The 24,293-nt window shown below is 39.4% G+C and overlaps 1 protein-coding gene and 1 non-coding gene across 3 annotated transcripts in view; one reads left to right on the top strand and one right to left on the bottom strand.

The window, feature by feature from the left end:
* The window catches only part of KrT95D (phosphofurin acidic cluster sorting protein KrT95D), a 1,059,178-nt gene that overhangs the window by 392,675 nt on the left and 642,210 nt on the right, over positions 1-24,293 (top strand). Inside the window, exon 2 of one of the 2 annotated variants that reach the window (XM_069825491.1) lies at positions 6,437-6,523. The exons of the other annotated variant lie outside the window; for it this stretch is intronic. Within the exon in view, the coding sequence (XP_069681592.1) occupies positions 6,504-6,523 (20 nt within the window). The 5' untranslated portion in view covers positions 6,437-6,503. The remainder of the gene's footprint in view (positions 1-6,436; positions 6,524-24,293) is intronic. 2 annotated transcript variants of the gene reach the window in all.
* On the bottom strand, positions 12,505-12,576 carry TRNAQ-UUG (transfer RNA glutamine (anticodon UUG)). Its single transcript has one exon. It is a non-coding gene; the product is annotated as a tRNA-Gln (tRNA).

Raw genomic sequence — 24,293 nt, 5'->3', positions numbered from 1 at the left:
TGAGAGGTCCCTGTCCTTTCAATTTGCGACTTATTAAGTGACCTCGTATATTTAATAGACTATTTATATTATCTGAACTAGGGCATACATCGTTTATAATAAGGGTGGAATATGTATGGGGAAGGGCATATAGGTCCGTGGCCCATTTCTTATAGGGCTCATCCCGACATTTGTCTTACGCCTGAGGAAAACCACAGAATACCTTAGGCGAGATGAGTTGTCTCATGTATAAGAGACTAGCCAATTTGGCTATTATGTAGGAGGTGATTGTTGTCATGAGCCTTGTTGAATCGTCTCAATTTTGAGACAAGCCATTTGGCTATATGATGGCTCCATTACGAATAGGGGGAGAGATGTAATTAGTTAATTAATTTAAAGTAATTAGGGAGATTAATGGGGATATGAGTGCAGGTCCGTGGCCCATTTCTTTTAGGGCTCATCCCGACATTTGTCTTAGCGCCTTAGGAAAACCACGGAAAAACCTTGGGCATGATGAGTTGTCTCAAAATCAGAGACTAGCCAGTTGGCTCTTAGGTTGAATGACTCTATGAATCGATGGATATATACTAGCCAATTGGCTCTATGATAGTTCCATCGATAAAGAAAAGTAGATATTGTTAGGGAGGGATTTTGTTTAGCCCAGTTAAGACAAGGTCATTTTAAAGCGGTTGCACTATCCAAGGAGTCTCATGGAGTTGAGTCGTGGCTACCAAAACCTGGGAGTAACGCCAGCCTCCCTGTCCTGTCTCAATAGTATAGCTAATGGACCTGTCTGGTGTCTACGCCGTAACCTAGGATCATACTGGCCGAGGCCAGATATGAGCGGGTTGGGGTTAGCACGAGCTTCCGCATACAGGTTCCTAGCCAGTCGAGCAATGAACTCGTCTATGGTTGGCAACTCTAGTTCATCGTGGAACTTTCTTCTCGAGGCGACTCGGGGGAGATGGGTAATGAGTCGAATCACCTGGTTTTGGACAACTTGGAGTTTACGGAGATGGGACACTGCCGCAAACCCCCATGCGGGTGCGGCATAGGTAATGACAGAGCGAATGAGGGCCTTATACATGGTAAGTCCTACCCTCAGGTTGTCAGGAGTTAAGGCCGCCAGAATGGGATAGTGTCTAACTATCAGCCCGTTGGCCTTACGAAGAAGGGATTGGATGTGATCTCCGAAGTTGAGATGAGAGTCCATAATGATCCCTAAATATTTAATTTGGTTCATCCACGGCATTTCTCGTCCGAAAAGTGTGGGTGGTGGTGGTGGTATGTCTTCGAGCCTCGCTCTTAGTGAAAAGAGTATGGCCTGACATTTCTCTACATTGACCTTGATTCTCCAGTCGTGAAACCACGGCTGGAGGTGATCTAAGATCGACTGCAATCTACGGGACGCTAATCTATAGGTTTTGCCCATCGCCAAGAGGGCAGTGTCGTCTGCATAGATATACAGATGACTACTTCTGCCGTGGATACAGCGAAACGGGAGGTCATTAATGAATATATTGAAAAGTATGGGCCCGATAATGGAACCCTGTGGGACTCCTGCGTGAATTTCACGGGGGGTGGAGAAACTAGTGCCTACACGGGTTTTGAATGTACGACCTCGGAGGTAGTTAGAAATGAGGCGTATCATTCCATCTGGGACTCCCATGCCCAGTAACTTAACGAGGAGTCCCTCATGCCAAACCTTGTCGAATGCTCGCTCGATGTCCAGGTAAGCTGCAGCTACTACATGCTTCATGCTCATAGCCCAGGTAATGTCCTCCGTCATGCGGAGTGCCTGGAGTGTAGTGGAACGACCAGGGTGGAAACCGAACTGCTCGTTCCTGATTTGGGGCAACATTACGTCAGTGAGGCGTCTATGTATGACCCGCTCCGCCAGTTTGCTGAGACAACTGAGGAGACTAATAGGCCTATAGTTGCTTGGATTCGTCTTATCCTTTCCGGGCTTTGGAAAGAACTACGTGAGCCTCTTTCCAGGGAATGGGATAGTGACCGGAAGCCAAGATGTTATTATCTCTGCTATGCGCTTCATAGCTGACCTTGGGAGATGCTGTAATATAATTCCTTGGATACCGTCGGCTCCTGCGGCCTTATGAGGGCCGAGGCGACGAATGAAATGGGCGACCTCGTGGGTGTTCGTAGGTCGTATCCCATTTTCCGGCTCCCTGCTAAGGAGGTCTCGAACCGATTCCTCAACAGCTCTGATATGGGGCAAGTTTAAATTTTGTTCCACGGGTTGAAAAGTGGTCTCTAGAACGTCTGCCAGTGCGGTAGCCTTCTCCTCAGGAGTAAAGGCCGTGACATCTGGACCGACTACTAATGGGTGAATAGATTGAGACGGATTGGACAGAGCTCGAGATACACGCCAGACATCTGACATGTTTCTGCTGTCCATCGTCTCAACCTTGGATTTCCAAGCATCCACGACCGTTTCGTGGACCGCCTCACTGATCCGCCTGCGCAAGCGGTTCATTTCTATTCTATGTTCATCTAACCTAGTACGCTTCCACAATGTTCTTGCTCTATTGCGGGCGATCTTTAGGTCTCTAATATAGGCTGGGAGCTGCATCCGTCCCGGTTGTGAAGACCGTTTCGGTATTGCAGCAACCATTGCCTTCTTTATGCACTCCGTCAGGTCGCTAACTGACCTATCTATCCCTGCCGGAGTGACTTCAGGGGGGAGTGGTGGAAGCGTAGCGGCTACCTGGTCTTGGAAGAACACCCAGTCTGCCGCCTTGTAGTTGAATTTCTCAGCGGTTGGGGAGAGTTCGACTGGGTGCATGATCTCCATTATCACCGGTAGGTGGTCGGACGGAAGATCATCCAGGGTTGTTAGTCTCGCTCTAGTTGTGAGACCTTTCACCAGAGCGATATCTAATATGTCAGGCCGTTGATTTGCAGCAGCCGGTACGTGTGTGGGTTCCCTAGGGGCCATCACGACGTATCCGTTTCCTGTAGAATTTAGAAAAAGCCTATCGCCCTGCCGATTGGGGCGTTGACAGTTCCAGCTAGCGTGCTTCGCATTGAGGTCGCCGGCGACTACGAATCTATCGGATAGACTTGTCACTATATCTAAATCGCTTTCATTTAGTGTGCCCGGAGGACTGTAGGCTGCCATAAGCAGAAAGGGGAGTCTGCCTATGTAGGCTCTAATAGCCACAGCCTCTATTGCCGCTAGCTGGGGAAGGAGATACTCACAGTGCGCGATCGAAGAACGAACGAACGAACACCGCTACACCTCCACCTCTTCTACCCACTCTATCTTGTCTATAGACTTTAAACCCCGCGCATCTTAAATTTACTTGGGGTGTCAGGAACGTTTCTGTTATAAATGCTACGTCTATATTATTAGCGTCTAGGAAAGCCCTGAACTCATGTCTATCATGTCTAAGGCCCCTGGCGTTCCATATACACATCCTAGCAACTCCGTCACTTCGTCTGGCCATTGAGAGAAACGAGGGAGATTAGGAGCTTAAATATCTCCGGGAGGGCAGACATAGGATTCTCCATAAGGAGAACTATCACTCTGGTTAATCCTTCTAGGATTGGGGCGAGCGGGAGGTTGGGGTTTGCTAATTGCAACGCCTCGGCAAAGTGCTGGACTTGGTCCAAGGTAGCGCCTTGACCGGTCGGGCCTTTGGAGGTGCTTGCAATAGCTCCCTGCTGGGCCGGTGGGACAGGGGCGGAGATGGGCCCTACCGTGGTAGCCTTGGTGGCTTTTCTGCTGCCCCCGTTGCGCTTAGGGCGCTGAGAAAGGGGTCCTACTTTATTGGCAGCAGTTTGGGGGGCTGTCGCTGCCACGGTGGACCACAGAGGCGCGGGAATGGGCACATCCAGTAGCGAAGGGATGTCCGCCTGCTGCTGCTGTTGGCGGACCGGCCCGAGTTCCGTGCGTCGCTCCGCACGAGGCCCCTGCACGGGGGCGCGAGCCTGTGGCTGCGGCTGCTGTTCTCGGAACAGCTGCTGCTGCCTCGCAGCTCGCTCCACCCGCTACTGCTGGAGCCACTCGTATTGGAGCGTCCGCTGTTCCTCGAGCTCTGCCCTCCTCCGTCGGGCAGCCCTGCTCGTTCCTTCCGTGGCATCTCTAACCTGTAGTGCTACGGGACAACCTCCGTAATTGGCGTTGTGAGAGCCATTACAGAGTGCGCATGTAGCGGGGACATCGTGCGGCTTGCGACAATCTTTAGTCCTATGGGGGCGTGCGCAAGCTCGACACATAGGCTGCGCTTTGCAGCTAGCCTGCGTGTGGTAGTACCACTGGCAGTTGCTGCACTGAGGCGGGCGCTTGCTGGGGACGTAGTCCTCAACTGTAACCCTAATCAGGCAGCACTGCCGCAAGGCTTTCATCCTATCCCGGGTTTCGGGGGAATTCTCTACATCGACAATGACCATTGGGAGTTTGGCCTTTGTCCTTAATGAGTGCATCCTCGTCACTCGCCGGACGATTATGCTTTGGAATTCCAGGTCGCCCTGGATGTCGTCCTCATCTGTGTGAATATCTATTCCTCTTAAAACGAATCGCAGAGGCTTGTCGTTCTTGGGTCGCAGCAAAATGTACGCTACTCCCCGTTCGGTCAGGAACCTGCAAAGATTTGCGTAGTCCCTTTCGCAAACAGTTTTCACGGCCGTCCCGCCGCGCGCCCTGTACGAGCACAAGCCCAACGGTTCGTATTCGGCCTTGAACTCTAAGTTCAGTCGGCCCAGCGAGCCAGTGAAGGCTGGCGTAATAATAACGGGTGGGATATCACCATGTCGCCTAGTGAGAGCAGTCTCAACATCATCTTCCTCGTCCTCACTCTCCGACACGTGAGTACGAGCTGGGGAAGGGTGGCGGGGAACAGCCTGATCTACCTCAGGGGCAGCAGCCGTCTCCTGTGGGGCCTCAGGTTCGGCGGGGGGTGCTGCCTCTTCGGTCACGACTTGAAGAGTCGCCGCCTCTAATTGCTCCAAGGTAGAGAGAGCCGATCTCTCTTCCTTGGTGATCTCACTAGCGGTAGAAATGCCGCCTTGCTCAGTCTTAGTTGAGCCTTTCTTCTTCTTCTTTTTGGCCTTAATGACCTGAAGTGCGCCGGACCCAGATGGAATCGGCGGCACTTCATCAGCTAAGACTGTAACACCACGGCTATTCAGTCCGCTAGGACGGGGCAAGTCAATACGTGTCACCTCAGTGACCTTGGGAGCTACCTTGGGAGGGGTGGTCTTTCGCGGGAGTCCTGAAGGGACTGGGATGGTGGTAGGGGGACGAAGCTCAAGGATTTCCGCAACGGGCACCGGGACAGGCGGCGTCCGTATAGGACCAGCCGATCGCAGGTTCCGACGCCTGGGCGGAGGAGTAATCTGCGCGGGACGCGACACGCGCAAGTAGGAGGTGGTGGGCCCTGTCTGGCTAGTGCAAACTAGCAACCGCTTTACGCCACCTGCAGTAGGTTGGCTCGTGGCCTTGTTGCTCCTAACTGGAGCCATTCGAATTAGAGATTCGATTCTGTCAGGGGGGGAAACCTAAGCGGCACTCTGTCCGCAGTGCAAGAACCTGCTAGGCCCCTTTCCCACTAAAGGTGGAAGCCCAGCAGTTATGCCCGACCGGTCGCCGAAGCCTAGCCCGGTTAGCCGATCGCAACAAGCGTTGCGGAGCCCGCCGGGGACCGTCGGTTTGGTTCGCTAATTTCGTTGGCCCTGATAAGGGCCGGACGAAAATTTGCGTAGCCCTCAGAAGGGCCGGGCAATCGTAGAAGAGTGGAGGGCGGAAAGCAAATTAGCCCGAAGGCCCTGCCTTTGGGCAGTCACTCCGGCACGAAGGCACAGAGTCTCTCCCTAGCAGGAAGCCTGCCTAGGGGCCGAGGACGGCTAGGGGTCTCCTCGAGAGAGGACCCAATCCCCGACCGGGATCCGCCTGGCCTAGGGAACTTTAGAGCGCTGCCAATCTATTCTACTATATAGCCATGTTTGAAACGCCGCTAAAGGTTGCCATGACGGCTTTAGCAACGTAGGGCGCTAAAATCAAATACCTTACTATAAGTAAGATATTTGTTAAGACTGCTAAAGTTCAAGTTTTCGGACTGATAACTGATACTAAAAATTTGTTTTAAAGTATCTTCATGGCCTTATTTAAGTTATTGTCCTATTCGCTATAATAATTGTGTCACTTTACTGACGCTGAGTAATACGAATAATTGTGGGCTAATGTTTCGTTACACTGAGATGCACCATGAAATATGGCGTGTTTTATCTCAAAAACCACGATATACATATTTTATTGCCATATTGAGTATTTGATGTTTTGCATTAATATAAATGTACTCGATAAAATATATTTTAATATTACCGCAGTTTGTTTAAATGAACGAAGATATTATTTTAAAGAAAGTGAACATTAATGTAGGCTACATCTGAAATTTAAGTTTTGCACTCTGTAACCAATATTTTCTTCTTGTTACAGGTAAGAGGAAGCTACAACAATAAAGTTGAGAGAAGCCAATCTTAGCAATTATAGGTGGGCCTACTTGATGTTCTCAGAGGTTAAAAGGTAAGCACATTCAAAAGCACAGGAAACGCCACAGTTCTATGACGCATACTCTCTGTCTTTGATATTATGTGTCGTGGGTGAAGCGTTATAATTAGTGTCGGACAAAATATGAAATTTCATGTTCTAAACCATTCCCACTAGTGGTATGGGATCAATTTATTTTCACGATGTGTAGAATACAATTAATTGCAAAACGTTTCGTATTACATGATGTTTTCGTGAAAATTTCGTACTCAAGAAAAATCTTCATAATTTGGACGATAAAAATCTTCATACTTTGGACGATTTGCCCCCTTCCGTTAACATTTCTACAACTACACTGAACCGGGCTTTCCACACATTATAAAGAGACAATAAAGATGTTTCTCAGAACCCAAATCACTCATTTTCACCAACATTCCACGATTCCGAAGAGCAAGTAAATCTCCAAATTCCCCTTTAGAATTATTGAACTTACAGAGTCCATGAATTCGAGAAACCAAAACAAAATAAGTAATTTCTATTCCACCTTTGTTCATTCTTTCGAATCCATCGAAAATCTTTTCAGTGTTGCTATGTCTGCTTAGTCTATATACGTGCAAATTAACATTTTAAATTGGTTTCAACCATCAATTTTGCTGTTTAATTAATTTCTCCACATTTTGGACTTCATGCTTTTTTCAGCATACAAAACAATATTAATTGACAAGGTGTAATCTCTTGCCTGAAAATACAATGAAATAACCCTGCTCAGAGCGAATAGTTCATGTTGTTTGTAACAAAAAGTGTAATACCATACTGGCGAAAAGTTCGTGGTTTTCTCAGGAAAAAATGTTTTTTCCCCAGATGTTTAACACCCTCTTATTCGGTAACTATTGTGAGTAGGTTCACGATTTTTATGCATATCGATGGAAAATCTAATAAACAATCATTTATCTCTCTGGCGTATTTCAATAGCGTGGAGGATTTTGGTGTAAATTTGATTTAAAAACCACCAATTTCAAGCAACTGAACTATGCGAACAGATTGCAACGTCGTAGCGAGAGAGGGAGGCTCGCGTATAGAGACAGATCTGAGTTCGTTGACCTCTTACATTATTATTACGAGGAGAAAGACGACTATGTAAGCGGCGATGTTGCCAGACTCCTGAAACTTCCAACATAATTTTCTAATTAACTGTGCATTTAATCACGAAACGTAATACAGTAGGTATACGTTTCCTTTTTCTTTAAGTGTACCTTATCGTCCCTTTCAATCTGCATCGTTATTTCACTTCCATTCTGTAGGCCTATATAAAAGTTACTTATGTTGTATTGTAACCAATGTTGAATACTATAGTCTAAGAACATTTTTTTAACTGTTGTCTTCAGTGCGAGAAATTGAGTCACCTTATATTCAGGAAAGGATTTCATGATAGTGGAAAACTTTAATTATGCACGTTTATTGTATTTTATTTAGTATCGTATTAAATATATAGGCCTACAAAACTATTAATAATCTAAAGGTATAGTTTGTAAATAATATCGTAAACGTGCTCCAAATGGGTTTGGAACGAACAAACTGTTAGCTTGACATATTTATTTCATATTTTGCCAAAATTTTCTTCATATTGTACCGGTGTCTAGACTCATAATATTAGGAACAGTCCACATCAAATCGAACAAAAGACTTGTAATATTTACCTGTGTTTTTTTTATGTACATGTAGAATAGGCTAGAGTGAAAATAAAAATGATATAAAGTTATGGATTCCGAGCTGTAATAGATCTCAGAAAAATTCCGTAAATTTAACACACAAACGGAAAAATGGCTAATTTCAAGGCTGATATTTCAGTTATCCGTGAAGATAGGAAATCGAATCAGGTATAATTTTCACACATAACATAACAGCAAATCCGGATGTAACGGATGTTACATTTATACGCTTTTGAAGTGATATATTAACCAAAGAAATCTTGTTTTGTCCAATTCTATGGTTTAAGCCAATAAGTATACATGTAAGCAGTTGCACTATAAAGTTTCATGTGAACATTTCAAGTCTCCGTGAAGAAATTAGAATATTTAATACTGTAACGAATATTATAATTTTTGGGAAGAAGTTTACAAGTTCGTACCTTTCCATTCAGAACTCAGATTATGTGTGTTACAAAAAAATTGAGTTGTGTTTTTTCTTTTTCATGGATTACCAATATGTATGCTGGAGAAGGTAATTTTTAGAAAAAAAAAAATTGTGTGATTAATTACTTTTTCTTAGTGTAACGGATGTTACGAGTAAATTAGTAATGGTGTTTTAAATGGTTCAGAGGTAGTATGTTATCTTATAAACAACGATGTATCTTACTGAAAGTTAATTTTAAGTAATAAATAATACCCCCATACATTTAACTTTAGATCAGTAGCTCCCAAAGTTTCTGAAAGCGCGACCCACTTTTGGGCGAGACCTTTTACGACCACTCTCCCCCCCCCCCGCCGTACCGGTACTAAACCCTATTTGAAAAATATAAATCCTTGTAAAATCGAAAATAATGATAATTTTACTCGAAATCAATAGATTCCATCCAAAGTATGACCAAATTGAGTTATATATGGTGCAACAATACACGAAATATTAGGTAAACATCATTTCTAGCACTTCAAACCATTACCACCGTGGCGCTGCAGTAATACTTCAAAACAAAGTGGTGAATTCAATCAGAGGAAGGGCGTTGCAAACTTGTATTTTTAGCAAAATTGGTGAAGGTATGGGTTCGTTACATGAAAATACTCTTTATCGCACGGAAGATGGCTTTCTTGGGGTAACGTGTTGAAGAGAGGTTTGCAGTTAAGACCAGAACATTTAATATACTTGACTTTTAATATATAAGACGAGAAATCGAAATATATGCAAACCTATTTTCCAATTGAATAATGTGATCCCAAAACTTACTCAGTCCAATTTTATTGTTAGTACATATATTATATACTAGCCGTACCCGTGAGCTCCGCTGCACTTCTAAGAAATAAATATAAAGTAATTACATAATTAAAATAGAACATTTGGTCCAGGGAACATCCGTGTTTGATAGAAGGATAAATCGTTTTAATATGTTACGTAATTTAAATTGTATTTAAATAATTAAAATGCGATCATTGTGGTCCAGGACTACTCATTTAGTGCAATGATAATTCCTATAACATGTTTCTTAATTGTTATTATATGGAAATAATTAAAATATGATCATTTGGTTCAGAGAACATCCGTTTTTGATGCAAGGATATATCGTTTAACATTTTTCTAAATTAGTCTTGAATGCATCCTTTAATAAATCACTCCAAATTAATGGAGTGGATTGTGTACGAAGATAATTTTTATGTTAACCTTACTGTGCATATTTTTTTTTTTTGTTTAAGTTTATTTTATTCACGCCTTAACATCTGTGGTCATATCGCGTGTTTAGAATGTGTGGATATGTCAGTAGGCTGTTTTTACTCTTGTTGAGTTCCTGTTTCTGTTGTGTGTTGTAGATGGCTTGAGTTCATGTAACTGATTATAGACTTTGACTAATGTTTTTGGTATTAGTAATTGAGGCGGTGATGAATCATGGCATGTATCTTTCCAATCCGGTATTTGACTTTATGACTGAGGAAAATCATGAAAAATCCCAATCAGATTGGTCAGCCACGGGGTTTGAACCCGGGACCTCCCGAATGCGTGTCTCAAACGCTGCCGTCAGAGCCACCTCACTCGATTGTATATCACTGTTTATGCAAATAAAAAAATGAGGTACCCTACATGAATATTATTTTAAGAAACATAAGAAACGAATATGGGTAAATTATGAGCGCAGGAACGTCATTTCGTGACACCTTTTATAATAACTCAGTGAGCTGTATGGTAAAATGCTTATTTATTATGGGCTCTATTTTTAGTCCAGTAACAATACTCACCTTTACGACAAAACTCTTAACTATTATGTTATGTGAAAAAAAAGAAACTTAAATGTATAAAATTAGAGTATTTTATGTGGACCAAATAAAGTTGCAATAATGAAGTTATACAATATTCACTTATCGGGATGCGTGAATTATCAAAATTTCCTATATTGGAGTGGACAGAACCTTCGTGAACGTCATGAAAAACCTCTACATAACGACCGTGTTACTGTATGGTGCGCGGTTGCAAGGGTGGGGATACTTGGTCCTTACTTTTTTGAAGAGGATGGTGTTACTGTGACAGTAAACTCTCAGCGGTACACTTTTATGATCAACACTTGTTTTGGCACCAAGACTCAATGCGTTGCAGATTGACCAGGTATGGTTTCAGCAGGACGGAGCCACCTCTCACACAGCTCAGATTTCTCTCCAAGTCCTGAGACAGATGTTTCCCGGATGTTTAATCTTCACGTGGCGACGTCCCCTAGCCAGCATGATCACCAGACCTTGCACCCTGCGATTTTTTTCTATGGGGACCACTTAAGGCTGAAGTATTCAAACATCGGCCGAGGACTTTGCCAGACCTAAGACATGCAATAGAGAAAGAAATTGGTCTTATTCCTCAAGAAATGCTAGTTAGAGTGATGCAGAATTTCCGAAGTCGCATTGAACAATGCATTGGTAGTGAGCGACACGTTATTCAAAAAATTAAAAATTCCCACTGATACCATTCGTATTAATAAAGTTTCCTTATTTTGATCCATGTGTTTTTTATTTAAACTTTAAATTAGGGAGGATGTTTTGCCGCACCCTTTATTATTTAAAAAGTGTGTTGATAACGGATGTATCCGATAAGTAAGTTTTCAATTTGTTGTGCGGGCTCTTGAATCTCAGGAAGAACAACTTTTACAACAGCGTAACATAATCTGCTTGGCTCATTACCCAATTTTTTGCATGACATTTATTGCATAGTTTATTCATTTTATGTATTTTATCACGATTCAATTGAGCATAGTTAAAATTTTTATTATAAAATAATTGAATGCTAAGCTAACGTACTATTACTGCATACTAAATCAATACACTCTCGTTGTTCGTTAATTCCCTGAGATGAAAATGAATGTGTACATAAACATTATTTTAAGTAATACAGGAAACTAATATACAGAATAGCCTATCAAGTTTTCTGTGCATAAGAAACTATTTTAATCTTATCTGTCCTCGATTTATTCAGAAGTTACTGTAATAACACTATAGCATTTTGTCCATCTAGAGAAACTACACTTTCCAATGGTGAAATAATAATTATACAAATCGATTAATTATCTTCCGAGATTACTTCATACAAACACAGAAACATTCTCTGTAGGCTATGTTTAATAGCTTCCGTTTGTTGTTGTCCAATAAACGAAGTCATTTGTTTTTATTTCATTACAGGCCATTAAGTGGAGTTGTTATTTTAATTTTAAAACTCATTTATCTCATTCAATAGCAGTCCTATCAAAATTTTGCTTAGAATAAAACTAATCGAAAATCATTTTTAAAGAAACTTTTGTTATGTAACATTTTTCACGAAAATCAATAATAAGGGAGATATTTCGATTTATTTAATTCAAGCCCCCTTATAACTCCCCTTTCAAATATTTATTTTGAATGTCATATAGCCTAAAATCTAAGTTACAACGAACTTAATTTATATTCCAATTTTCATATAAATCGGTTCAGCCATTATCACGTGAAAAGGTAACAAACATCCAGACAGACATACAAACAAGAATTTCAAAAAAGCGATTTTCGGTTTCAGGGTTGTTAATTGTTATGTTAGGATCAATTATTTTTGGAAAAGCGAAAATTACCAGAAAAAATTGGGCTACAGCTTTATTATTAGTACAGATGTTTTTTTTTTTAGATTTCTATCATTGTATGTGTGCGTGCATATGAAAAGGGACCAGTTGTATGGAATTGAATTATTGTTATTTTTTAACTGTGCGATATTATATATTATTACGATGTACCGAAGCACATATGATACCCGTGCAGGAATTCTGCGTCATCATATGATGAAGGATGAGTGGAACGGAGAAATATTCTCTCCGGCACCGGGATTTGAACCCGGGTTTTCAGCTCCAAGTGCTGACACTCTATCCACTAAGTCACACCGGATTCTCATCCCAATGTCGGATTGAATCCTCTCAGTTTAAGTTCCACCTCTTGGGTTCCCTCTAGTGGCCTATTCTCATGCACTGCGTCACAGATGTATGACAGTGGTACAATGTCCACACATGTGCAGAGGTGCACATGTCGGATCCCGGCCACTTAATCACTCATAACGAGTGCACCTCTGCACATGTGTGGACATGGTGCCACTGTCACACATCCATGACGCAGTGCATGAGGGTAGGCCACTAGAAGTATAATTAATTTAATCATTGTTGCAATATGAAGGAAAAAACATATAAATACATATACGAGTGCTTTCAGTATCAGTATCACGTTGTTTTAATCTCCCTAAGATTTTAAGTAAACTCCAGATCAACGTATTATGTGCCCTGTTAATCTAGAAAGTCTGTTGTTTCCAACGGGACATTAATTTATAGAGAAACGTTGCTTATAGCCTATATACAAGGTATATGGTTTGAGGGGTGATAATATTGGTGATTCTGAACAAAAAAGTTTATATGAACATATGTCCTGTTCTTAACGGTTTAGGAGAAGACTAATGGAAACAATGAGGAACGTGAAAAGTGTAGGTGATAGTAAATTAAAACATTGTTACCTTATGTTCTCTTTAATTTTGTACTTTTCTTTACAGAACATGTTCAAAAAGTTTTCCGCACATTCTATAACACATTTTAATGTTTTATTGGAGAAATCGGCACGAGAAACGCATGACCTTTTGATGGAAAGTGTCTGTAACCATGCATCGTGATACGAAATAAAACTATGGTACTTCATTGCCAGGCTGGAAAGGCGAAACGACAGTGCTCAGCGAGGATGTTCCAAGCACAGTAACATATCATGTGAGGCCGTTGTAGCAGAGTTTGGAATATCACCAGCCAGTATCGAATTTTTATCCAACAGCTGCAGAAACGAAATTCTCCACATGTGCAGAATAGTGCTTGTGGTATTATCAACCGTGCATTTCAACTGGGTAGATACGACAAAAGAACGCATTATTGTTACGCATTCTGGCTATGACTGAATAATGGATGCATTGCTCCGATCCATAACTTGAGAGACAAAAGGTAAAATAGTTTTCCCCAGGGTCATCTTTGAAAGTACAGGTACAAGTATATGTTCAGATACAGATTCGGATACAGTGTGAGACTCTCTTCACCGGCCCTGAATGGAGGAGAACATCATAGGGGAAACTGGGAGTCCCCAAAAGCCTGACCAATCACCTACCGCAGAAGTTAATATAGGTATAGTGTTTGGTTAATATTTTTATGATGCTTGTAATGTTACCGGTTCGTAAGGCGGCGATTAGGGGCGTGGTTTCGAGTAGTTTTGGAGTAACAGTTGATGTATTCCTTTTGCTTTCTTTACAAGGCCGATGAGGCGAATCCCAGGATATAATTGTCCGTTCCATCTTGTTCCTTGTTGAGAAATAACATTTGTCGTACCATTTTTCGCAAACAACTATAACTTTAGAAAGTGGCATCATTCTCTTGCAAGACATGCGACTCTATATGAAACTATGAATTAGTACTGTTACCCACTATTTCGTTTCTTCTTATTAGCTTCGTTTAAACATTTCGCTATAAAATTGTCATTTTCTGTTTTAATTGCGAATTTAGTTCATCCTTGTTGTGAAAGGAAACTATTTTATTTCTTCTCAGTTGCTCCTTTTCATCACTTCGGTATAAAATTTGTCATTCTGTCTATATTTGGGATGCGGTCTTAGTTTCATCTTTACGTTAAACTCGTGCTAATCCGGCCCTCAGTAATCCGACCTCGCAGTTATAATTTATCCGACTCTTTCTAATGCACTTCCTTATTACTTTATTGTAATAGACTTTGAAGAATTTGCACCGGTGCCATGTGTTATACTTCTGTATTTCTTACACACTGTACTTCTTTATACAACTCGGTAATTTGGTGGAAAGCCTGTAACATCTATGTAAATAAAATTATGAGGGTATATTAGTTTGACCTTATATTAATTGCTACTTCAATTGATATTAATTAGTAACTGCATTGCGTAGAAGAGACGGGTTACCCTTCCGACATCACGAGTTGTGAGACACGCCGTGTCTACCACGTGTGGTACGTTCTAGTTTCGATTTAGAAGTACGTATGGAATGGCTAGTGGAGCTTATAACATTAAATAAATTTATTGAAGCATTAAACACTTTTTACGCACTCTCAGTAATCCGGTGCTCTCGCTAACATGGCATCCCTCTGTGCAAGGAATGGCCAGATTAACAAGAGTCTAGTGTATTTTGAAGCGAAACTATGTGATAATGCAATTATTCATTAATTTATTTTCTCTTAACGGTTCTGTTTTATCACTTCGCTATAAAATTGTTATTTCTATTTGAAATGCGGACTTAGTTTCATCTTTACTTTGAAGCGAAACTATGTGATAAATGATAATACAGTTACTCACTACTTTATTTCTTCTTAATAGTTCTGTGTCATAACTTCGCTATGAAATTGTCATTTGTATTTGGAATGCAGACGTGATTTGATCTTTAATTTGAACGTAAAATGTTATGTGATCATATAATTTCTCAATATTCAATTTGCTTTTAAAGGTTTTGTTTCACCATTTCGCCATAAAGTTGTTTCTATCGGGATGTGCAAACCATTTCATCTTTATTCTGAAGTAAAATAAAGTAGATTAGTCATATTACAAAATATTGAGTAGTAAAAATAGACATTCTTCTTAGTCATTTATAAAAGAAAACTACTGTGAAGTTGCAAGAAAGATATTCGAAATAAATTAGAGTCTACGATGCTGAAGAAGTTTTTGGCATTTCGTCTGTTTGTATGTCCGTGTACAGCATTTCTATGTATTTCATGTACTTGAATAATTTGAAGGAAAATTTCCCTTTATTCAAGTCTGCTTCACAGAGAGCTTTACCTGAAAACTGAACTTGCATAATATATACGTTACTGTAGGTACGTTAAGAGAAAACCACAATAAAAGTCACACAGAATTTTTGGGCAGTCGAGTTCTCTGGCGTCTCGTCAGCCAATCCGAGTTGTATGGATATAAGCGGAAAAATTGAGACGGTGTCGGGTGGAGTTCCCGGGTAGCTCAGTCGGTAGAGCGCTGGTACGTACAACCAGAGGTCCCGGGGTTGATACCCGAGCCCGAAACAGTTTTTCCCTTGAAATTATTCATAATTAATTCAATTTTTTATTTCAGTGGATATGCTGAGTTCTGGAAATGACCTACTCAAATATTGGTTATGAAGGGGGAAAGTACCAGGAAAATTTTCATCACTAAGTAATGACAACAAGTTCCGTACGAAAGAATTAATTTACTTACTTTCAGCATGTGTGCCTCCAGAATTGCGCTCAGACATGGATTCGATTGGGCTCATAATTAACTGCTTGGGGTTTTCCGAGGTTTCTCCCAACCGTAAGGCGAGTGCTATGTAATCTGTGGCGAATTCTTGTCTCATCTCGCCAAATACCATCTCGCTATCACCAATCTCATCGACACTAAATAACCCAGTAGTTGATACAGCGTTGTTAAAAACCAACTTAAAAATAAATAAAAAATGTATGCTTGTTGTATGTAAATGTGAGATGATGAAATCAAATTTCAACCATACAAGAAACTAAATTACTTGTCAACCAGTAGCAGTAGTAACAGCAGTAAAGCAGTAGTATAACGGAGAATAGTGGACATTCAGATAGGTATCAGTATTAATGAGCATGATTGATTGTGAATTAGTATTGGTATTACGCTTACAGCCGCCACAAGAAACTTTAATGTGTTTTATCAAATATTCTTGCATCTAGTATGCGTGTCGATTACTGTAGCGTTTAACAGTATTTTATATTATTCGCACTGCTGCTCAACGAAATAGTACTTGCAATGTATGTGTGAAAAAACCGAATGAAGTGTTCAAGAACCCGAACGGAAATTTATATTGTTTAATCCAAGTGGTTCTCAATCTTTGAGAGACCGCGACCCGGTAAATTCTTTTTCTATAATACGAGGTCCTGGTTCCAACTAATTTATTCGTAAATACCTTTCCATTTTTTTAAGTTTATATGTTTAAATAACATAAGTATTAATAATTAAGTATGGCGTAGTATCAAGACTTAAAGAGTATTATTACACTATAAAACGGTGTGATATGTTGACAAATAATTCAATGAAATTGTCAGTTACTGGATTAATGAAGTTTTGTAGGATTTTGTAGTTTACTCAAGCCAACATCATTAATGTATGCTAATTTTCACTGACATATTATGCCTTTCTGACCACCAAAATCTTATAAAATGTACAACATTGGTAATTGTATTATTAAATTGATTTTTTGCTCGACCATACTATAATACGCTCATTACATGTGACGTAATTGTATCTTACAAGGAGAGGTTGTCAGATCGATCTCACAGTTTTGTATGGGGATTTGTTTGGTGAAAATACACCAAAAATAAAACGACCCATGTCTCGGCTTTCTCTCCCATTCGCCCTATTTTACTTGTAAAAAAATAAAGTATGAAATACTATCAAGTGTTCTTGAGTCGTTGTTGCATGAAAATCAATCACCGGTCACATGGCAACACAGACTGACGTCTTCGATCTCTGTAACCGAGTTTACAACACGTTACAGTATTTTTGTTATAATTATTGTTTGTTGATTTTCTTCTACTTGTTCAATAATGTCAAGTGACAACGACACAAACACATCGCCTGACGTTTCGATGAATGCGGAAACTGTCAATAAAGCTGTTCTTGCGGGAACGGTGCGATATTTTCAAGGTGAAGACGTTATGTATTACTACTTTTTAAAATTAATTACCATGATCATTATAATGGTTTTTCGTTCTATGAAAATTTAGTATCAATTTTATTCAGTAGTAGAAATATAGTCTTAAAATAATAATAAAATTAACTACATAAAACATAATTTGAAAGATTACTAATTTGTTAGATACACAGAATTTGTTATGTTATTTATTTTAACTACCAGATCGGCTTCTAGAGTTGGGACTGATTGAAGACCTCTCCAGTGCGGAAGTAAATTTGCAGTCTCGACAGATAGGTGATGAATCTATAAATTTATTCATGAAAGCTCTAGAAACAGATACAGAAAAATTAATCTTTGATGAAGCTGTTCCTGAAAATGTTGCAGAAACACCTAGTGCTACCTCAGCAGAAGAGAGTGATATGTCGGACTTTCAACCAAGTCCAGAGAAACTCCAGAGATACGAGCGGATACCACCGGACACAAAAATAAAAGTGGTAAATTTGGCTCACTGTAGTTTGCATACATTGCAGCATCATGGTTCCCGTCTGTTAAAACACAAGGGGCTTCTTGCATTGTGGCGGAGAGACATCGAACCGGGAGGTACGCGGTACGATAAAATGGTGATGATAAACAAGTGGATGTGTGACAGATTTGTGGAGGCGAGGGGAAAGAATTAACAAGTGACAAACAAGAGATTGCAGGAGTGGGCTTTAGCGACGGCCTTTCGTAATACCACAGTCTACTATATACAGTCACGAAACTTGGGATGATTTTTTGCCAACGAGTTGCAGTTCTCGCGATAGTTGCTAGCCGCTTGGAGCGCTGTGAGTACTAGGAACAATAGACTGTGTCACTGCCATCGTGATCTAATACAGGCCGTAAGGCAGACCATGTGACTCGCTTAATCCGATCACGAAGGGCGGCGTTTCAACCAAATAAATTAATTGGAATGCATAAAGAGTAACATATATTTCTCTAAAATGTAGTGTAATTGCATTAATAAAATTTAAAACAATGATTAGGGGACACTTCAGACATAATTCCTTGCGAGTTAAGGTGTAATATTATTCTTGGTGTGAAAATTACGTTGTTCGTATGTGTAATACCTGCCTTTATTTCGATTAAATATTGCGAAATTCTTGTACATTCAGGAAGAGAAGCGAGGTCTTCCGAAACAAAAGAAAATTAACAAATTCTGGTTGGACAATTCGTGAAGACTTGACGAAAACTCGCCACAACATCTTACGCTAAGCGATTACCAAATTTGGACAAACCAACGTGTGGACTCAAGACGGCGTCATCATTGTAAAAAGCGGCGACACGAAAAGAAGGATCACCCGTATGGCTGAGTTACATAATTAGTAAGTCAAGGCAACTCCTCATAACTTGTTTGTTATATTAAGAAAGCAATAGTTTAATAATTTAATATTAATTATTTAATTATTGTAGTAATACTATATTTAGTTGCATTACATTACCTCAGTAAATTTAGTCTATTTTTAGTTAGGTTGGCACTATTACTTATATCGTCCCCCTTTCTGTGACATTCCCTCAGGCGAGTCTAGCCTCCCCGACCCTTCTCACTCTCAGCTACCTGTTTCTACAACTCTATCCACTTGTCTGTCATCCTCCCCAACCCCTCTGTTATCTACCTCTCAGCTGTTAAAGCAGTCTTTCTCACCTGACCCCAAATCTTTAAAAATAGCACACTTGAATTCTCAGAGCATTATTCCACACTTCCAGCAATTCTCTTCTATTTTCACTAATATAGATGTCCAATGTATTCTTGTTAGCGAGACGTGGCTAAAACCCTCGTTGTCTTCCTCACTCGTAACGAGTGGGTGGAGTCTGCGCATATATTAGGAATGATCTGCACCCTAAAATTATTCTAAAATCACAAGGCGATGCATTACGACCCGAATATTTGTTCGTAGAAATACAAGCAAGTCTTCATAAATGTCTCTTAGGAGTTATTTATAAGCCTCCCAAAGCTGGACATTTATCCGATTTAGAAAGCCCGTTAGCCGATCTTTTACCGCAATATGAACATGTCTTAGGGGGGATTTCATTATTAATCTTCCGGCTGTCAGATCAAATGGGACTAATCAACTCCGTAATGTGTTCGAAACTTTCAATCTAACAATTCTTCCACTCAATCCTACTCACCACACACCTATATCCGATACTTTAATTGACCTAATCATTACGAATAATTCTGATAGAATTCTAACTTCAGGACAGTTACCAGTTCCGGGAATATCTGGTCATGATCTTCTTTTTGCCGAGTAATCTCTTCAGTGCCCAAAAAACGCAGCTAAGGTAATTACTTACAGAGATCTAAAAGGCATTGACAACGACCAACTAACTTCTGACGCCTTACAAATGCCATGACACACTATTTTTAATTTAATCACGGGTGACGAAAAAGTTGCCACCTTTAATGACATGGTAATACAATTATTCGACGAACATGCACCTTTAAAGAAGAGACGTGTCACCCACCGACCCGCCCCATGGCTGAATGGCAGTATTCGTAATCTTATGACGTCACGTGACGCTGCTTTCCGGAAGTACAGACACAACAAATCTGCCGAAAACTTTAACAACTACAAAAAACTTAGAAACAAAACCATACAAAGCATTAGGAATGCTAAACGCCGTCACGCCCTGAGTCTCGTCGACCCGTCCATTCCCCCGCGGTGTCTTTGGAATAACTTACGTGATATGGGAGTAGGGAAGAAAGTATCAGAAGCTGAAGTTATAAACATACCACTTGATAAACTCAATGAATACTTTACCTCACCTACCACTATACGACCTGAAAAACAATCAAAACTAAATACAATTAATACTCTCCTAGCTAATCCTCCTCCTTCTCGCGATAAATTTTTCTTCTCTCACATTACTGATTCTGAAGTAATAAGGGCTCTTAAAAGCATTAAATCTAAAGCACAAGGCACTGATAACATAAGCATAGTCTTTATCAATAAGTTAGTCGAGGTCGTGCTTCCTTTAATAACCCATATTTTCAATTCTTCAATTATCACGTCTGTTTATCCGCAACTGTGGAAAACAGCTTTGGTACGCCCACTTCCTAAAGTGAATTCACCTACTTCTGCAAAAGACTATAGGCCAATCTCCATTCTTCCTGTTTTATCTAAAGCCCTGGAATGCATCATTCATAAGCAGTTGTCAGACTACCTAATAGAATTTAATCTTTTAGACCCTTTACAATCAGGATTCAGAAATGGCCATAGCACTTCTACTGCTTTGTTGAATGTTACTGAGGACATACGCGCAGCCATGGATAAACGACAGGCTACTGTACTAGTTTTATTGGACTATAGCAAAACCTTTGATTCTGTTGATTTCGATCTACTATTGACTAAACTACAAACGCTACATCTTTCTGATAGTGCTATCACCTGGAAGTACTTCTACCTTACTGGCCGCCACCAGCGTGTCATATGTAATAATCGTTTCTCATCCTGGCGTACTGTAGACACAGTAGTTCCTCAGGGATCAGTATTCAGCCTCTTGCTCTTCTCTATTTATATAAATGGAATTTCTAAATCATTTAAGCGCTGCAGATATCAAATATATGCAGACGACGTTCAATTGTATATTTCAGCCCGTCCTGATGCACTAAATGATAGCATTAATAGTCTTAATGAAGATCTTGATTCCATCTCTTCCTGGTCTCAACAATTTGGGCTTAATCTAAACGCATGTAAATCACAGGCAATTCTGTTCGCGAACCGTAGATAAATTCCTGATGTCAACGACCTGAATATTCCACCTGTGAAACTGAATAAAACAATGATCCCGTTTAGCTCTACCGTAAAAAAATCTCGGAGTGCATTTCGAATCTAATCTCAATTGGGATACGCAAATATTAAATATACATATAAGAAGGCATTCTCTATTCTCCATTCACTAAAAAGATTGTATACTAATCCATCTGAATTAAAACAGACGCTGGTACAGACACTCATTCTACCTCACTTCGATTATTGCGACTTTTGTTCAGTGATCTCAGGATTGATTTCGCTGAGAAACTACAGCGTGTTCATAACGCGTGCGTCCGCTTCATTTGTAATGTTCGATACTATGATCATATCTCACCTTCTTTCAAGTAGTTATCATGGCTTAGGTTACATGAGAGGAGAAATCTGCACTCACTTTCTCTCTTATATCGAATTATGCACACGTCATCACCCTATTATTTATTCGCTCGTTTTCATACTCTCTCTCGCTATCATAATATTAATATTCGATCACAACGCGATAACACGCTAGAAATTCCACTTCACACATCATCTCTGTATTCCTCATCTTTCACTGTTGCTACCTCTCGTCACTGGAACTCTCTGCCGCCTGAAGTCAAGGGCTGCCGAACATTGAAATCTTTCAAACCCAAGTTAGAAAATTATCTTATGACGAGTTGCCAAACTAACTTACTATTATGACAAGTGTTGTATTGCATGTTTCCACGTATTCACATTCTTTTATGTTCTAGTGATATTGAACTTATTTTATATTTTTGTTTTCATATTTTCCGATAATGGTGTATCTACAATGTGATAAGTTTTCCTTACTGTGTGTACTTAAAATATTGTATTCATTGTATGCTTTGTACTGAACTATTTTATTACTACTATTAGTATTATTACTATTATGATTATTATTCTTATTATTATTATCATTATTATTATTACTATTCTTATATTTTATCATTATTATTATTATTATTATTATTATTATTATTATTATCAATAATTGTCTTATTTTTTATACTTTGTATGCCTCATTTATTTTGACCTGCTGTTCACATTTTATTGTGCTTTTTTCTTTCTTTCTGTATGTTATATATTATGTCTGATTTCTTCTTACTTGTTGTTTACATTTTATTATTATTATCTTATTCAGGTTTGTGTGCAAAATTGTAGTGTACTTTGTAAATTTGTAGTGTTTTTGTAACGCAGTTTTTACTCCTGGTTGAGTGTTAGAGAAGGCCGTATGGCCTTAACTCTGCCAGGTTAAATAAGTCATTATTATTATTATTATTATTATTATTATTATTATTATTATTATTATTATTATTATTATGCACGATTCATTGATTTTCAGTTGCACCGCACGAATATTTAGATATGTTGAAATTATAGGTTATGTTTACTGTACCAGTTGCCCCTTTCTGTCTAATTTTAGTGGTCTCCAATGCCCTGCCACTACATATGTATGTTATGTCATATGGATATTATAGGTTATGTTTACTATGTTTAACTTATATTCCTATACTAGCGCTCCGCTGCACTTATTAGAATTAAATATAAAGTAATTATATAATTAAAATAGGACATTGGGTCCAGGGAACAATCGTGTTTGATAGAAGAATAAATCGTTTAATATGCTACTTAATTTAAATTGTATTTAAATAATTAAAATGCTATAATTTTGTTCCAGAGACCACTCATTTGGTGCAAATATAATTCCTTTAACATTTTTCTAAATTAGTCTTGAATGCATCCTTTAATAAATCACTCCAAATTAATAGAATTGATTGTGTACGAAGATAATTTTTATGTTAACCTTACTGTGCATCTTTTTTTTTTTTTTGTTAAGTTTATTTTATTCACGCTTTAACATCTGTGGTCATGTTGCATGTTTAGATTGTGTGGTTATATCAGTAGGCCGTTTTTACTCTTGTTGAGTTCCTGTTTCTATTGTGTGTTGTAGATGGCTTGTGTTCATGTAACCGATAATAGACTTTGATTAATGTTTTTGGTATTGGTAATTGAGGCGGTGATGAATAATGGCATGTATCTTTCCAATCCGGCATTTGCCTTTATGACTAAGGGAAATCATGAAAAACCTCAGTCAGATTGGTCGGCCACGGGGTTTGAACCCGGGATCTCCGAATGCGTGTCTCAAATGCTACCGCCTGAGCCAACTCGCTCGGCTGTATATCATTGTTCATGCAAATAAAAAAATGAGGTACCCTACATAAATATTATTTTAAGAAATACAGGAAACGAATACGGGTAAATTATGAGCGCAAGAACGCAATTTCATGACACTTTTTAAAATACCTCAGCTCCAGTGATCTCTATGGTAAAATGAGTGTATAAAATTAGAGTATTTTATGTGGACCAAATAAAGTTGCAATATACAATATTTCGCAGAATATCAAGTTTTCTGTGCGTACAGATTTCTTTTCATCTTACCACAGTCCTCATTTGTAGCATTACACCCTTCTAGAGAAACTACAAATTTCGAATAGTGAAGGTTAATTAGCTTCTGAGGTTACTTCATACAAACACACAAAATATTCTCTGTATATTAATATTGATAAACGTCAAGGCCACCTTAAATAGACGAAGTCATTTGTTTTGATTTCATTGTAGCCATGGTCGTCGTTCCTGTAAGAACTCCTATGTCACATATCGATTTTCAGATTTTTGCTCTATTAAATAACTTAGCTGGTGATGCAGCAAATAATACAATCTACTATATAACTTAATTATATTTTTTCGAAAATGTAAGAATTCACGATCTCCTATGCACTACTGCCATAGAATGAATGAATTTGTTTTTCTTCCTACTAAAAAATTTAATATTTTGCACATAGAAGTTAGGGAACAACGACACTATAATCTGAGGCGGCGGTGGAAATGTATTGTATTGTTATTTTAAAACTCTTGTATATCCTTAAATATCAGTCCTATCAAAATTTTGCCTGGATTAAAACTTACCGGCAATCATTTTTAAAGAAACTTTTGTTATGTACCATTTTTCACAAAAATCAATAATAAGCGAGATATTTCGGTTTATTTAATTCAGGTCCCCTTATAACCCCCCTTTTAAATAAAGTATTTTGAATGTAATGTAGCCTAAAATACAAGTTACAAAGAACTTAATTTGTATTCCAATTTTCATCGA

The sequence above is a fragment of the Periplaneta americana genome, chromosome 1, assembly GCF_040183065.1.
Source record: "Periplaneta americana isolate PAMFEO1 chromosome 1, P.americana_PAMFEO1_priV1, whole genome shotgun sequence".
Taxonomy (NCBI): domain Eukaryota; kingdom Metazoa; phylum Arthropoda; class Insecta; order Blattodea; family Blattidae; genus Periplaneta; species Periplaneta americana.
Note: the sequence above shows the minus strand (reverse complement) of the source record. Positions and strands in the feature narration are given on the sequence as shown.